Genomic DNA, 16,518 nt, shown 5'->3' on the forward strand with positions numbered 1-16,518 from the left:
AGCAGTGTTAGGAGACAGTTTATAGTTTTGGGGACAGAGAAGGGAGTTAGGGGTCTGGTCACAGTTTTTGGGGACAGACAGCAGTGTTAGGAGACAGTTTATAGTTTTGGGGACAGAGAAGGGAGTTAGGGGTCTGGTCACAGTTTTTGGGGACAGACAGCAGTGTTAGGAGACAGTTTATAGTTTTGGGGACAGAGAAGGGAGTTAGGGGTCTGGTCACAGTTTTTGGGGACAGACAGCAGTGTTAGGAGACAGTTTATAGTTTTGGGGACAGAGAGGGAGTTAGGGGTCTGGTCACAGTTTTTGGGGACAGACAGCGGTGTTAGGAGACAGTTTATGGTTTTGGGGACAGACAGCAGTGTTAGGAGACAGTTTATAGTTTTGGGGACAGAGAAGGGAGTTAGGGGTCTGGTCACAGTTTTTGGGGACAGACAGCAGTGTTAGAAGTCAGTTTATAGTTTTGGGGACAGAGAGCGGAGTTAGGGGTCTTACGGTTTTTGGGGACTGAGATGAGAGATAGAGGTTCAGTTATGGTTTAGGGGACAGAGAGGGGAACTCGGAGTCCAGATACAGTTTTTAGGATCAGAGATGTAGCAGAGTTAAGAATCAGACGGAGAGGGAAGGAGGGACAGAGTGATGGAGGAATGTTTGTAACACCCTGGTTAAGAGTTTTAAAGCTATTCAGCAGGCAGTTAATTTTAGCAGTTCTCTGAGAGCAGCTTGTTCTGCTTTTAGCCTGTTTCGTTTTGAGTTGAGATAAGAGGCTTGTTTATCAACTGAGGAATGTGGTGCCACAACTGGGAGCAGGTTCTAGAGAATATGGGGTGGAGGTGTTTTGGTTGGCTGGGAGTTGGGGAAAGACAGGAGGGAGGCCGTTCCAGTTGCACAAGGTGCTTTGTGCAGACGAATGGCTTCTAGGACGAAGGGCCAATACTGCCGTGGGGGAGCTGGTTTGCTTGAGACAGATTTTAAGCGACCTTCAGGTGGTGCATGCTTTCCCGCAGACCGAGGGTCCACCAGTTCAAGATTGGAGCTCCACCATTCACGTGTCACTGCATAAGGACCATGGACCCCTTTTTGTTTTGTTCTCCTTTATTAACTTTTGCGGAAGTTAACATTCTTAAACATACTTCTTGTTAATTGTACGCAGCGCACAATCTGTTATTTCTTGCCAGAGGGTAGTAAACCGCACAAACTGGGGTCTGGACGGGCAAGACATCCCAAGCTCGCGGACTTGGCGGGACCAAAGTCACGGAAGAAGCCTGAGAACGGACGGCTTCTCACCGTGCAATAGCGAGGGGCTGATGAGTTGCGTTTCCAGGGGTGCCCAGTTAAAAGGGGGTTTCGTGTAGATGGGGAAGGAAGGGATGTCGCGGAGGATGAGCAGACAGCCGTGGGGGGTGGCCAAAAGGGACATAAAGAAGGGTGCGACGGATATGGAGCAGAGGGAAGGGGTTAGAGGAGAATGGGATGGGAGGGAGGGGGAAGGGAAGGCAACTAGAGGGGCGAGAGGCACGTAGTAGAGGGGTGGTGAAGGAGAGGAAGAGAGGAAGGGTGAGGGACGGATGTAGAGGGGATGGGGGACGGAGTTATTACTCACACTTGGTCCTCCATGCAGAATTTGGGGCCGATGACATTAGCGGCCCCACTGACGATACGGAACGCAAAGTGTTTCTCCGGACACGGCATCGGGAGCCCGCACTTGTACTTCCGCGGCTTCGACTCTGTACAGGGCACAGGTCAGAGTTCGGGGTCAGTGGGACGAAGCTGTGAGGCGGGAAACCGGGGTACCGTGGCACAGGCCCGGGGGGGGGGGGGACAACGGAGGCAGGAGGCGGACGGCAAGGCAGGCAGCCCACTCCCTCCCTACCCGCCCACGCTCGCGGCTCCTCGTGCTGCTGGCTTACCTGCGGTTGGCTGATCCAGGGGACCTGTAGCGGGAGGGAGAGGAGACGTGAGCTCTGGCTCGTGGAGCCCCGCCAACCCACCCACCATCCCGATCAGCCTCCCGGTCCCCCCTCGCCCACCACAACCCCCCGAGAGGACGCCACACCCCGTCTCCTGGCCACACCTGAACTCAGATGGCAGCCGAGGATAGTCAGCTTGGGTGGCTGGGGGGGGTGGGGGTGTACAAAGTGCAGGGGATAGGGTTAAAGAGGGGAGGGCAGAGAGAAGTGGCTCCCATCCCAAACATCCAAGCTAGAGCTAACACAGCCCCCCCCCCCCCCCAGTCCCCAACGCCCCCCGCCTCACCGCTCAGGAGCTGCCTCAGCTTGTTGTAGGTGCTGCCTTGGCCGGAGAGCAGGCTGCCCAGCACCCAGAGGACCCCCAGCAGCAGCACCAGCACCACCAACCGCAGGGGCCCTGAAACCAGACGGAAAACAACGTCAGGGGCAGGCACTCTCCACATCTCCACACTCCTGACCCCGTCCCGCGGGGACAGCACTGAACCAGTGCTCCACCACAATACCCCGGTTTTACACACTGACAGACCCGTCCCCACTAGTACCGTACCCCGGTGTCACAAAGTGACAGACCCGTCCCCGCCGGTACCGTACCCCGGTGTTACACAGTGACAGACCCGTCCCCCCCGGTACCGTACCCCGGTTTTACACACTGACAGACCCGTCCCCACTAGTACCGTACCCCGGTGTCACACAGTGACAGACCCATCCCCCGCCGGTACCGTACCCCGGTGTTACACAGTGACGGACCCGTCCCCGCCGGTAACGTACCCCGGTGTTACACAGTGACAGACCCGTCCCCCCCGGTACCGTACCCCGGTGTTACACAGTGACAGACCCGTCCCCCCCGGGTACCGTACCCCGGTGTTACACAGTGACAGACCCATCCCCACTAGTACCGTACCCCGGTGTCACATAGGGACAGACCCGTCCCCACCGGTACCGTACCCCGGTGTCACACAGTGACAGACCCATCCCCACCGGTACCGTACCCCGGTGTTACACAGTGACAGACCCATCCCCACCGGTACCGTACCCCGGTGTCACACAGTGACAGACCCGTCCCCACCGGCACCGTACCCCGGTGTCACACAGTGACAGACCCGTCCCCACCGGTACCGTACCCCGGTGTCACACAGTGACGGACCCGTCCCCACCCGTACCGTACCCCGGTGTCACACAGTGACGGACCCGTCCCCACCGGTACCGTACCCCGGTGTCACACAGCGACGGACCCGTCCCCACCGTACCGTACCCCAGTGTCACACAGTGACGGACCCGTCCCCACCGGTACCGTACCCCGGTGTCACATAGGGACAGACCTGTCCCCACCGTATCGTACCCCGGTGTCACACAGTGACGGACCCGTCCCCACCGGTACCGTACCCCGGTGTTGCACAGCGTCAGAATTGTCCCCACCATACCGTATCCCGGTGTCACATAGGGACAGACCCATCCCCACCGGTACCGTACCCCGGTGTCACACAGTGACAGACCCATCCCCACTAGTACCGTACCCCGGTGTCACATAGGGACAGACCCGTCCCCACCGTACCGTACCCCGGTGTTACAGTGACAGACCCGTCCCCACCGGTACCGTACCCCGGTGTCATACAGTGACGGACCCGTCCCCACCGTACCGTACCCCGGTGTCACTCAGTGACGGACCCATCCCCACCGGTACCGTACCCCGGTGTGGCACAGTGTCAGAATTGTCCCCACCGGTACCGTACCCCGGTGTCACACAGTGACAGACCCATCCCCACTAGTACCGTACCCCAGTGTCACATAGGGACAGACCCGTCCCCACCGGTACCGTACCCCGGTGTTACACAATGACAGACCCGTCCCCACCGGTACCGTACCCCGGTGTTACATAGGGACAGACCCGTCCCCACCGGTACCGTACCCCGGTGTCACATAGGGACAGACCCGTCCCCACCGGTACCGTACCCCGGTGTCACATAGGGACAGACCCGTCCCCACCGGTACCGTACCCCGGTGTCACATAGGGACAGACCCGTCCCCACCGGTACCGTACCCCGGTGTTACACAATGACAGACCCGTCCCCACCGGTACCCGTACCCCGGTGTCACATAGGGACAGACCTGTCCCCACCGTATCGTACCCCGGTGTCACACAGTGACGGACCCGTCCCCACCGGTACCGTACCCCGGTGTTGCTCCCCACCGGTACCGTACCCCGGTGTTGCACAGCGTCAGAATTGTCCCCACCATACCGTACCCCGGTGTCACACAGTGACAGACCCATCCCCACTAGTACCGTACCCCGGTGTCACACGGTGACAGACCCATCCCCACCGGTACCGTACCCCGGTGTCATACGGTGACGGACCCGTCCCCACCGGTACCGTACCCCGGTGTTACACAGTGACAGACCCATCCCCACCGGTACCGTACCCCGGTGTCACACAGTGACAGACCCGTCCCCACCGGTACCGTACCCCGGTGTTACACAGTGACAGACCCATCCCCACCGGTACCGTACCCCGGTGTCACACAGTGACAGACCCGTCCCCACCGGTACCGTACCCCCGGTGTCACACAGTGACAGACCCATCCCCACCGGTACCGTACCCCGGTGTAACACAGCGACAGACCCGTCCCCACCGGTACCGTACCCCGGTGTTACAGTGACAAACCCGTCCCCACCGGTACCGTACCCCGGTGTAACACAGTGACGGACCCGTCCCCACCGGTACCGTACCCCGGTGTAACACAGTGACGGACCCGTCCCCACCGGTACCGTACCCCGGTGTAACACAGTGACGGACCCGTCCCCACCGGTACCGTACCCCGGTGTCACACAGTGACAGACCCGTCCCCACCGGTACCGTACCCCGGTGTAACACAGCGACAGACCCGTCCCCACCGGTACCGTACCCCGGTGTCACACAGTGACGGACCCGTCCCCACCGGTACCGTACCCCGGTGTCACACAGCGACGGATCCGTCCCCACCGTACCGTACCCCAGTGTCACACAGTGACGGACCCATCCCCACCGGTACCGTACCCCGGTGTTGCACAGTGTCAGAATTGTCCCCACCATACCGTACCCCGGTGTCACACAGTGACAGACCCGTCCCCCCCGGTACCGTACCCCGGTGTCACACAGTGACAGACCCATCCCCACCGGTACCGTATCCCGGTGTCACACAGTGACGGACCCATCCCCACCGGTACCGTACCCCGGTGTTACACAGTGACAGACCCATCCCCACTAGTACCGTACCCCGGTGTCACATAGGGACAGACCCGTCCCCACCAGTACCGTACCCCGGTGTCACACAGTGACAGACCCGTCCCCCCCGGTACCGTACCCCGGTGTCACACAGTGACAGACCCATCCCCACTAGTACCGTACCCCGGTGTCACATAGGGACAGACCCGTCCCCACCAGTACCGTACCCCGGTGTTACACAATGACAGACCCGTCCCCACCGGTACCGTACCCCGGTGTCACATAGGGACAGACCTGTCCCCACCGTATCGTACCCCGGTGTCACACAGTGACGGACCCGTCCCCACCGGTACCGTACCCCGGTGTGGCACAGTGTCAGAATTGTCCCCACCGGCACCATACCCCGGTGTTGCACAGCGTCAGAATTGTCCCCACCATACCGTACCCCGGTGTCACACAGTGACAGACCCGTCCCCACCGTACCGTACCCCGGTGTCACACAGTGACGGACCCATCCCCACCGGTACCGTACCCCGGTGTCACACAGTGACAGACCCGTCCCCACCGGTACCGTACCCCGGTGTCACACAGTGACGGACCCATCCCCACCGGTACCGTACCCCGGTGTTGCACAGTGTCAGAATTGTCCCCACCGGAACCGTACCCCGGTGTTACAGTGACAGACCCGTTCCCACCGGTACCATACCCCGGTGTCACACAGTGACGGACCCGTCCCCACCGTACCGTACCCCGGTGTCACACAGTGACGGACCCATCCCCACCGGTACCGTACCCCGGTGTGGCACAGTGTCAGAATTGTCCCCCACCGGTACCGTACCCCGGTGTTGCACAGCGTCAGAATTGTCCCCACCATACTGTACCCCGGTGTCACACAGTGACAGACCCATCCCCACCGGTACCATAGCCCGGTGTCACACAGTGACAGACCCGTCCCCACCGGTACCGTACCCCGGTGTTACACAATGACAGACCCGTCCCCACCGGTACCGTACCCCGGTGTCACATAGGGACAGACCAGTCCCCACCATATCGTACCCCGGTGTCACACAGTGACGGACCCGTCCCCACCGGTACCGTACCCCGGTGTTGCACAGTGTCAGAATTGTCCCCACCATACCGTACCCCGGTGTCACACAGTGACAGACCCGTCCCCCCCGGTACCGTACCCCGGTGTCACACAGTGACAGACCCATCCCCACCGGTACCGTACCCCGGTGTTACACAATGACAGACCCATCCCCACCGGTACCGTACCCCGGTGTCACATAGGAACAGACCCGTCCCCACCGGTACCGTACCCCGGTGTCACACGGTGACAGACCCATCCCCACCGGTACCGTACCCCGGTGTCATACGGTGACGGACCCGTCCCCACCGGTACCGTACCCCGGTGTTACACAGTGACAGACCCATCCCCACCGGTACCGTACCCCGGTGTCACACAGTGACAGACCCGTCCCCACCGGTACCGTACCCCGGTGTTACACAGTGACAGACCCATCCCCACCGGTACCGTACCCCGGTGTCACACAGTGACAGACCCGTCCCCACCGGTACCGTACCCCGGTGTCACACAGTGACAGACCCATCCCCACCGGTACCGTACCCCGGTGTAACACAGCGACAGACCCGTCCCCACCGGTACCGTACCCCGGTGTTACAGTGACAGACCCGTCCCCACCGGTACCGTACCCCGGTGTAACACAGTGACGGACCCGTCCCCACCGGTACCCGTACCCCGGTGTAACACAGTGACGGACCCGTCCCCACCGGTACCGTACCCCGGTGTAACACAGTGACGGACCCGTCCCCACCGGTACCGTACCCCGGTGTCACACAGTGACGGACCCGTCCCCACCGGTACCGTACCCCGGTGTAACACAGCGACAGACCCGTCCCCACCGGTACCGTACCCCGGTGTCACACAGTGACGGACCCGTCCCCACCGGTACCGTACCCCGGTGTCACACAGCGACGGATCCGTCCCCACCGTACCGTACCCCAGTGTCACACAGTGACGGACCCATCCCCACCGGTACCGTACCCCGGTGTTGCACAGTGTCAGAATTGTCCCCACCATACCGTACCCCGGTGTCACACAGTGACAGACCCGTCCCCCCCGGTACCGTACCCCGGTGTCACACAGTGACAGACCCATCCCCACCGGTACCGTATCCCGGTGTCACACAGTGACGGACCCATCCCCACCGGTACCGTACCCCGGTGTTACACAGTGACAGACCCATCCCCACTAGTACCGTACCCCGGTGTCACATAGGGACAGACCCGTCCCCACCAGTACCGTACCCCGGTGTCACACAGTGACAGACCCGTCCCCCCCGGTACCGTACCCCGGTGTCACACAGTGACAGACCCATCCCCACTAGTACCGTACCCCGGTGTCACATAGGGACAGACCCGTCCCCACCAGTACCGTACCCCGGTGTTACACAATGACAGACCCGTCCCCACCGGTACCGTACCCCGGTGTCACATAGGGACAGACCTGTCCCCACCGTATCGTACCCCGGTGTCACACAGTGACGGACCCGTCCCCACCGGTACCGTACCCCGGTGTCACACAGTGACGGACCCGTCCCCACCGGTACCGTACCCCGGTGTTGCACAGCGTCAGAATTGTCCCCACCATACCGTATCCCGGTGTCACATAGGGACAGACCCGTCCCCACCGGTACCGTACCCCGGTGTCACACAGTGACAGACCCATCCCCACTAGTACCGTACCCCGGTGTCACATAGGGACAGACCCGTCCCCCCCGTACCGTACCCCGGTGTTACAGTGACAGACCCGTCCCCACCGGTACCGTACCCCGGTGTCATACAGTGACGGACCCGTCCCCACCGTACCGTACCCCGGTGTCACTCAGTGACGGACCCATCCCCACCGGTACCGTACCCCGGTGTGGCACAGTGTCAGAATTGTCCCCACCGGTACCATACCCCGGTGTTGCACAGCGTCAGAATTGTCCCCCACCATACCGTACCCCGGTGTCACACAGTGACAGACCCGTCCCCACCGTACCGTACCCCGGTGTCACACAGTGACGGACCCATCCCCACCGGTACCGTACCCCGGTGTCACACAGTGACAGACCCGTCCCCACCGTACCGTACCCCGGTGTCACACAGTGACGGACCCATCCCCACCGGTACCGTACCCCGGTGTCACACAGTGACAGACCCGTCCCCACCGGTACCGTACCCCGGTGTCACACAGTGACGGACCCATCCCCACCGGTACCGTACCCCGGTGTTGCACAGTGTCAGAATTGTCCCCACCGGAACCGTACCCCGGTGTTACAGTGACAGACCCGTTCCCACCGGTACCATACCCCGGTGTCACACAGTGACGGTCCCGTCCCCACCGTACCGTACCCCGGTGTCACACAGTGACGGACCCATCCCCACCGGTACCGTACCCCGGTGTGGCACAGTGTCAGAATTGTCCCCACCGGTACCGTACCCCGGTGTTGCACAGCGTCAGAATTGTCCCCACCATACTGTACCCCGGTGTCACACAGTGACAGACCCATCCCCACCGGTACCATAGCCCGGTGTCACACAGTGACAGACCCGTCCCCACCGGTACCGTACCCCGGTGTCACACAGGGACAGACCCGTCCCCTCTGGTACCGTACCCCGGTGTCACACAGTGACGGACCCGTCCCCACCGGTACCGTACCCCGGTTTTACACAGTGACAGACCCGTCCCCTCTGGTACCGTACCCCGGTGTTACACAATGACAGACCCATCCCCACCGGTACCGTACCCCGGTGTCACACAGTGACGGACCCGTCCCCACCGGTACCGTACCCCGGTGTCACACAGTGACGGACCCGTCCCCACCGGTACCGTACCCCTGTGTCACACAGTGACGGACCCGTCCCCACCGGTACCGTACCCCGGTGTCACACAGTGACGGACCCATCCCCACCGGTACCGTACCCCGGTGTCACACAGTGACAGACCCGTCCCCACCGGTACCCGTACCCCGGTGTCACACAGTGACGGACCCATCCCCACCGGTACCGTACCCCGGTGTTGCACAGTGTCAGAATTGTCCCCCCACCGGAACCGTACCCCGGTGTTACAGTGACAGACCCGTTCCCACCGGTACCATACCCCGGTGTCACACAGTGACGGACCCGTCCCCACCGTACCGTACCCCGGTGTCACACAGTGACGGACCCATCCCCACCGGTACCGTACCCCGGTGTGGCACAGTGTCAGAATTGTCCCCACCGGTACCGTACCCCGGTGTTGCACAGCGTCAGAATTGTCCCCACCATACTGTACCCCGGTGTCACACAGTGACAGACCCATCCCCACCGGTACCATAGCCCGGTGTCACACAGTGACAGACCCGTCCCCACCGGTACCGTACCCCGGTGTCACACAGGGACAGACCCGTCCCCTCTGGTACCGTACCCCGGTGTCACACAGTGACGGACCCGTCCCCACCGGTACCGTACCCCGGTTTTACACAGTGACAGACCCGTCCCCTCTGGTACCGTACCCCGGTGTTACACAATGACAGACCCATCCCCACCGGTACCGTACCCCGGTGTCACACAGTGACGGACCCGTCCCCACCGGTACCGTACCCCGGTGTCACACAGTGACGGACCCGTCCCCACCGGTACCGTACCCCTGTGTCACACAGTGACGGACCCGTCCCCACCGGTACCGTACCCCGGTGTCACACAGTGACGGACCCGTCCCCACCGGTACCGTACCCCGGTGTTACACAGTGACGGACCCGTCCCCACCGGTACCGTACCCCGGTGTCACACAGTGACAGACCCGTCCCCACCGGTACCGTACCCCGGTGTCACACAGTGACGGACCCGTCCCCACCGGTACCGTACCCCGGTGTCACACAGTGACAGACCCGACCCCACCGGTACCGTACCCCGGTGTCACACAGTGACGGACCCGTCCCCACCGGTACTGTATCTGTGTTAAACAGTGACAGTACACATGTAAACTGGCGCAGATTTTAATTGGCCACAGTGAAGAAGGTAGCGATCTTGCCCGCGTACTGGTGTAACAACTTGAAAAGCAAGGGGCGGGCTGAAGTGCTCACTCACCTGCCAGCCTCATCGTGGCACCTGGGCGGACGGCTGAAGCCTGCACCAGCAGTCAACCTGTGGGGCAGACATCACAGGTCAGATGTGCAACAGGGGAGACTGCAGCAGCCGAAACCTGGGACAACACACCTAAAAGGTCATCAGCAGCAAGGTGGAATCTCTTCGATTTCAAAACAAATCCTGTTCACATCACTCTCGCTGTCGGGGAGGGGAGCCGGACCGGACACGGTGCCAATGGTCCGGGGGGGAGTGGAGGCTCCCAGCGTCCCGGAGCGGGCGACACCGGTTCCAGTGGCAGGTGGAGAGGAGGGGGCAACTCCAGACCCGATGCCCCAGGTGGCGATGGGGCGACCCGATCCTGCGGACCCGGGCAGTGGGGTGGGGAAGGGGGGGTGTGGCGGGGGATGGTCCCGGGGGAGGAGGGCCAGTTCCGGTCTCGGTGCTCAGTGGGGGTTTGATACGGCTGGAGTGGCGGCCCCGGTCAGTCGGTGAACCGCCGGCCGGAATCCGGCCCGCTTCGCTCCGGTGAACAGTACCTCAGCCGGCGGCGTCTTCGCTTCGTCCTCCTGCCAGCAGCGGGACGGAAGTGACGCCTCCTTCCTACCCCGCCACCCGCGATTGGTCGTCGTCCCATAGAAAGAAAGCTGGGGGCGGGACCGAGAGCCTCCCCCCCCCTGCTCGGATGAGAAGCAGCGCCTCCCCGCGCCCCTGCGGCTGGGAGGTCTCATTGCGTCTGGCCCAGGGAGTCGAGGAAGATCAAGAATCATATGTCGTGAAATTTGTTAACTATTCGGCTGCAGTACAATAAACTACATTATAAATAAGTATAGAAAAAATACCGAGCTACATTAACGACATACATGTCCACTAAATAGTTGTGTTCAATAGGTAGTGAAATAAAACATAAATTTTTAAAAAAGTATTGAAGTGACGTTCATGAATTCAATGTCCATTTAGGAATCAGATGACAGAGAGGAAGAAGCTGTTCCTGAATCGCTGAGTGTGTGCCTTCAGGCTTCTGTTCCTCCTTCCCGGTAACACTGTGAAGAGGGCATGATTTGGGTGGTTGGGGGCCCTTAATGATGGACACTACTTTCCTAAGGCATCGTTCTTTGAAGATATCTTGGATACTACAGAGGCTGGTAGCCTTGGTGGAGCTAATTTTACAAGTTTCTGACCCTTAGTCTGATCTTGTTAAGTAGATCCCAGAAAGAGGAGCATATGGGATGAGATTTGACACAGCGCACAATGCTGATAATGTTTAGGAAAGTATCTTAGATCAGCATTTGTGCCCAGTTCTGCACTGTCCAGCACCTCCATTGCCTGTACCCTCTGTGACAATATCTCTGAGGACAACATATTGATGCAGTTACAAACAAGGAAAGACAGCGGCTATACTTCATTAGGAGTTTGAGGAGATTTGATACGTCAGCAAACGCTCCAGCAAATCTATACAGGTATACCGTGGGGAGCATTCTAACTGTTTGCATCACCGTCTGGTATGGAGGGGCCACTGCACAGGATCAGAAAAAGCTGCAGAGGGTTGTGAACTCAGCCAGCTCCATCACGGGCACCAGCCTCCCCAGCACCCAGGATAATTTCAAAGGGCAATGCCTCAGGAAAGCAACACCCATCATCACGGACCCCCACCACCCAGGCCCTGCTCTCTTCTCACTGCTGCCATCAGGAAGGAGGTACGGGAGGCTGAGGTCCCACACCACCAGGTTCAGGTACAATAATTACCCCTCAACCATCAGGCTCCTGAATTAGCGTGGATAACTTCACTCACCCCAACGATGAACAGATTCCACAGCTACGGGCTCACTTTCAAGGACTCTCACAACTCATGTTCTCAATATTACTTATATATTATTAATATTATAAAGATTTTTTTGCATTCCTCTGCCCGCCCCCCCCCCCCCCCCACTGCCCATCCCATGGCTCTGTTGTGTCTTCTCTCTAGTCTGTTCCTGGCACTAAAGACTCAAAGTTCAAAGTAAGTTTATAATCAAAGTTTGTATACGTCACCCTGAGATTCATTTTCTTGCAGATGTTCACAGTAAAACAAAGAAATACAGTAGAATCAATGAAAGATGACGAACATGTTATGGTCCGGTCTGGAGCCCGCATTCCGGTTCTTGATCCAGTCCGCAGAACTCCGGACTCCAGGTCATGTAGCCATCCCTCCCTTCGCCCTTGAGCCCAAGTAGTCACACCCTGTGGATCATCGTGGCTTGTTTGGACTCAAGGAGGCGCACCTGATGCCCATCGGCTGGTGGTGTATATAGGGGGCTCTGGGACTGTAGAGTGGTGGTGGTTACAGTTACCCTTACCCTGGCTTGGAGTGCCCCTTGTTAAAGATGAGTTTTTTTGAGTAAGTCTGGCAGTCACCCTGGACCTAGTTCCCTTCCTATCCCTTGCCTCCATCGGGTAAGCCTGGCTGGGACTGCTGTTGCCTGGCGGGGGGACTCTGCCCCTTTCCATCCCTGGCTGCTGATGGGTTGTGCCCTGTAACCTACCCAGGTGTCCTGTGACCTGCTCAGGCCCCCGTGTTCCTACCTGGGAGGTCTGGGCCCTGCCTAGGAGTTACGTGGCCCACCCACTGAACTCCAAGATCCTGCCTTGCCCACCTGAACTCTGGGATCCTCCTTGCCTAAACTCTAAGACTCTCCTGGAACCCCAGAATCACCTTGAATGTCACGTCCCTTATGCACACCACGGTCACCACATCTTGTCTATCGTTTAGTTATTCCTGTCCTGCCCCTAGTACTTCAGTGCCTGCGCCCTGCACTTGGGTCCAGCCTCCTGTCCCCTTATGACAGAACAAGGACAAACAAGGTGTACCCAGTATGCAAAACAGGACAAACTGTGCATCCGTTAGTCTCGTGAGACCATGGATTTGCGCCTTGGAAGGTTTCCAGGGCACAGGCTGGGCAGGGTTGTATGGGAGACCGGCAGTTGCCCAAGCTGCAAGCCTTCCCCTCTCCACACCACCGATGTTGTCCAAGGGAAGGGCACTAGGACTCAAGCAGAGGTGCTTGGCACCAGTGTCGTCGCAGAGCAATGTGTGGTTAAGTGCCTAGACCGACGCCTTATCCACTAGGCCATGCGCCAATACAAACTGTGCAAATCAAAAAGAATAACAAATAATAAAAAAAAAAGTCACTAATAATTAAATACAGAGAACATGAGTTGCAGAGTCTTTGAAAGTGTGTCTGTAGGTTGTGGAGCCTTTCAGTGTTGAGGTCACTGAGTGTACGTTCGTCCTGTCAGCCTAACATCAGAAGTGGGGAAGATGCTAGAGTCCATTATTAACGAGGAAATAGTGGCATATCTAGATAGCAGTGATAGGATTGGGCCGAGCCAGCATGGATTTACCAAGGGCAAATCATGCTTGACTAATCTATTGGAGTTTTTCGAGGATGTAACCAGGAAGTTAGACAAGGGAGATCCAGTGGATGTAGTGTACCTCGATTTTCAAAAGGCATTTGATAAGGTCCCACATAGAAGATTGGTGGGTAAAATCAGAGCTCATGGCATTGGGGGGAAGATATTGACATGGATAGAAAACTGGTTGGCAGATAGAAAGCAAAGGGTAGCGGTGAATGGGTATTTCTCGGAATGGCAGGTGGTGACTAGTGGGGTGCCACAGGGCTCGGTATTGGGACCACAGCTGTTTACGATTTACATCAACGATTTAGATGAAGGCATTGAGAATAACATCAGCAAATTTGCTGATGATACTAAGCTGGGTGGCAGTGTGACATGTGATGAGGATAGTAGGAGAATTCAGGGTGACTTGGATAGGCTGAGTGAGTGGGCAGATACTTGGCAGATGACGTTTAATGTGAATTAGTGTGAGGTTATCCACTTTGGGAGTAAGAACAGGAAGGCAGATTATTATCTGAACGGTGTAGAGTTAGGTAAGGGAGAAATACAAAGAGATCTAGGAGTCCTTGTTCATCAGTCACTGAAGGTGAATGAGCAAGTGCAGCAGGCAGTGAAGAAGGCTAATGGAATGTTGGCCTTTGTTACAAAGGGAATTGAGTACAAGAGCAAGGAAATCCTTTTGCATTTGTACAGGGCCCTGGTGAGACCACACCTGGAGTACTGTGTACAGTTTTGGTCTCCAGGGTTAAGGAAGGACATCCTGGCTGTAGAGGACGTGCAGCGTAGATTCACGAGGATAATTCCTGGGATATCCGGACCGTCTTACGCAGAGAGGTTAGAGAGACTGGGCTTGTACACGCTTGAATTAAGGAGATTGAGAGGGGATCTGATTGCAACATATAAGATTATTAAGGGATTGGACAAGATAGAGGCAGGAAATATGTTCCAGATGCTGGGAGAGTCCAGTACCAGAGGGCATGGTGAATAAGGGGTAGGTCATTTAGGACAGAGTTAAGGAAAAACTTCTTCTCCCAGAGAGTTGTGGGGGTCTGGAATGCACTGCCTCGGAAGGCAGTGGAGGCCAATTCTCTGGATGCTTTCAAGATAGGTATCTTATGGATAGGGGAATCAAGGGATATGGGGACAAGGCAGGAACCGGGTATTGATAGTAGATGATCAGCCATGATCTCAGAATGGCAGTGCAGGCTCGAAGGGCCGAATGGTCTACTTCTGCACCTATTGTCTATTCTGCTGCTGTGGCCCATCTCCTTCCAGGCTGGATGTGATGTGTGTTCAGAGATGCTCTTTTGCACACCACTGTTGTAACGTGTGGTTATTTGAGTTGCTGTCACCTTCCTGTCAGCTTGAACCAGTCTGGACATTCTCCTCTGACCTCCCTCATTACCAAAGCTTTTTCACCCCCTGAACTGCCAATCACCGGATGTGTTTTGTTTTGTTTTTCGCACCATTCTCTGTTAACTCTAGAGACTGTTTTGAGTATAAGCAGTTTCTCAGATACTCTGGCACCAACAATCATTCCACGGTCAAAGTCACATTTCTTCCCCCATTCTGTTGTTTGGTCTGAGCAACAACTGAACCTCTTGACCATGTCTGCATGCTTTTATGCAGGCATGGTCAGCCCTCCGCCCCCCATCAGCTCCATCATATGGGGGGTAAATCACAACCGCTGATAACAGCAGACATATCTCCACTCTCAACTCTGTCACATTCTCCTCTACCCGCTCTCCGGGGTAAGCAATCTAGGGGGGGGGGGTCACTTCACCGCAGGGGGCTACTACCAAGGACTGTACCCTGCTGACGGTGCCCTCCCGCGCCTCCGACGTGTTCCCTTTTCCCGTATCTCTGTGACCAGCTCAACAAAAGATGAAGGGGGCGCGTCTTACGAGACTGTCGGAGACCCCAATAAATCCGGTCATGGGTCCGGGCGCCCCTGGCTATTTGGTCCATTCTTAACTGATCCGCCCCAGCCGCCTGAATGACCCCTCTGCGCCGCAAGCAGTTTAGCTGTCGCTCTAGCCGAAAAATAGAAGCAGAAAGCTTCTCCCCTTCTCCTGACGCACGTTCTGAAACCGCACCATGGGCTTGCTGTCGGGCCAAAAGCATTGTCCAGTGCTGGCTACGGGATAACGTCACCTGACATGCCCATTCAAACTTTCAGCCAATCCCCGTCGCTGTGCGTCATCAGCGCACGGCCACTCAGCTAAGAACTGAGATTCCCGCTCCGCCCAAGTCTCCCACTCCTTTCGGGCTGGCGTAATTCCAGAGAACGGGCTTCCAGAACCGGGACTTTGAACCTGGCTACTTTTGCCTTTATGTACCAGAGAGGTAAGGGCGGATACTACCTCGGAAATCTCACTCTCCCCTGAGGGGTGGGGACTTAGTAGACATTCCAAATCCGACCACTCCTTCCCCTCACCCCTCAGGAACGACAGAACCCTCCGCCCCCTCAGCGCTGGTCTGTATTAAAAGGGGAGCTGCACCGGCCACTCCGCCCACAATCGAATTAACAGGCGAATTAACAATTCATCCCGAGTACGAGTATCGACCCCACTGGTTCAGTTCTCAGGGTAATCACACAGCATCCAACGGAATCAATCCCCCACAATTGTAACCCTCGGTTCGGCTGGCAGCTTAATCGGGGGGAAGATAGCCCCCGGCCCGGCCAAGTTTAAGAAATCTCGTTTGGATGGAAGTTCGAGATCGATGTTCATGTGATCGAGGTTGGAGACTACCCTAACGGGAATATAAGGTGTTGTTCCCCCAACCTCACCACGACGGCGGAGGAAGCCGTGGATGGACATATCGAA

At 57.8% G+C, this 16,518-nt stretch overlaps 1 protein-coding gene across 1 annotated transcript in view; it reads right to left on the bottom strand.

Annotated features, from left to right (window-relative positions):
* LOC140716067 (protein FAM3A-like) overlaps positions 1-10,904 on the bottom strand; it is a 28,194-nt gene extending 17,290 nt beyond the window's left edge. The window contains exons 1-5 of the mRNA XM_073028754.1: positions 10,837-10,904; positions 10,301-10,357; positions 2,254-2,364; positions 1,908-1,931; positions 1,601-1,724 (exon numbers count right to left, since the gene is read on the bottom strand). Coding sequence (XP_072884855.1) covers positions 1,601-1,724; positions 1,908-1,931; positions 2,254-2,364; positions 10,301-10,313 — 272 coding nt within the window. The 5' untranslated portion in view covers positions 10,314-10,357; positions 10,837-10,904. The remainder of the gene's footprint in view (positions 1-1,600; positions 1,725-1,907; positions 1,932-2,253; positions 2,365-10,300; positions 10,358-10,836) is intronic.
* Between the last annotated feature and the right edge of the window lie 5,614 nt (positions 10,905-16,518).

Source organism: Hemitrygon akajei, chromosome 24 (assembly GCF_048418815.1).
Source record: "Hemitrygon akajei chromosome 24, sHemAka1.3, whole genome shotgun sequence".
NCBI lineage: Eukaryota > Metazoa > Chordata > Chondrichthyes > Myliobatiformes > Dasyatidae > Hemitrygon > Hemitrygon akajei.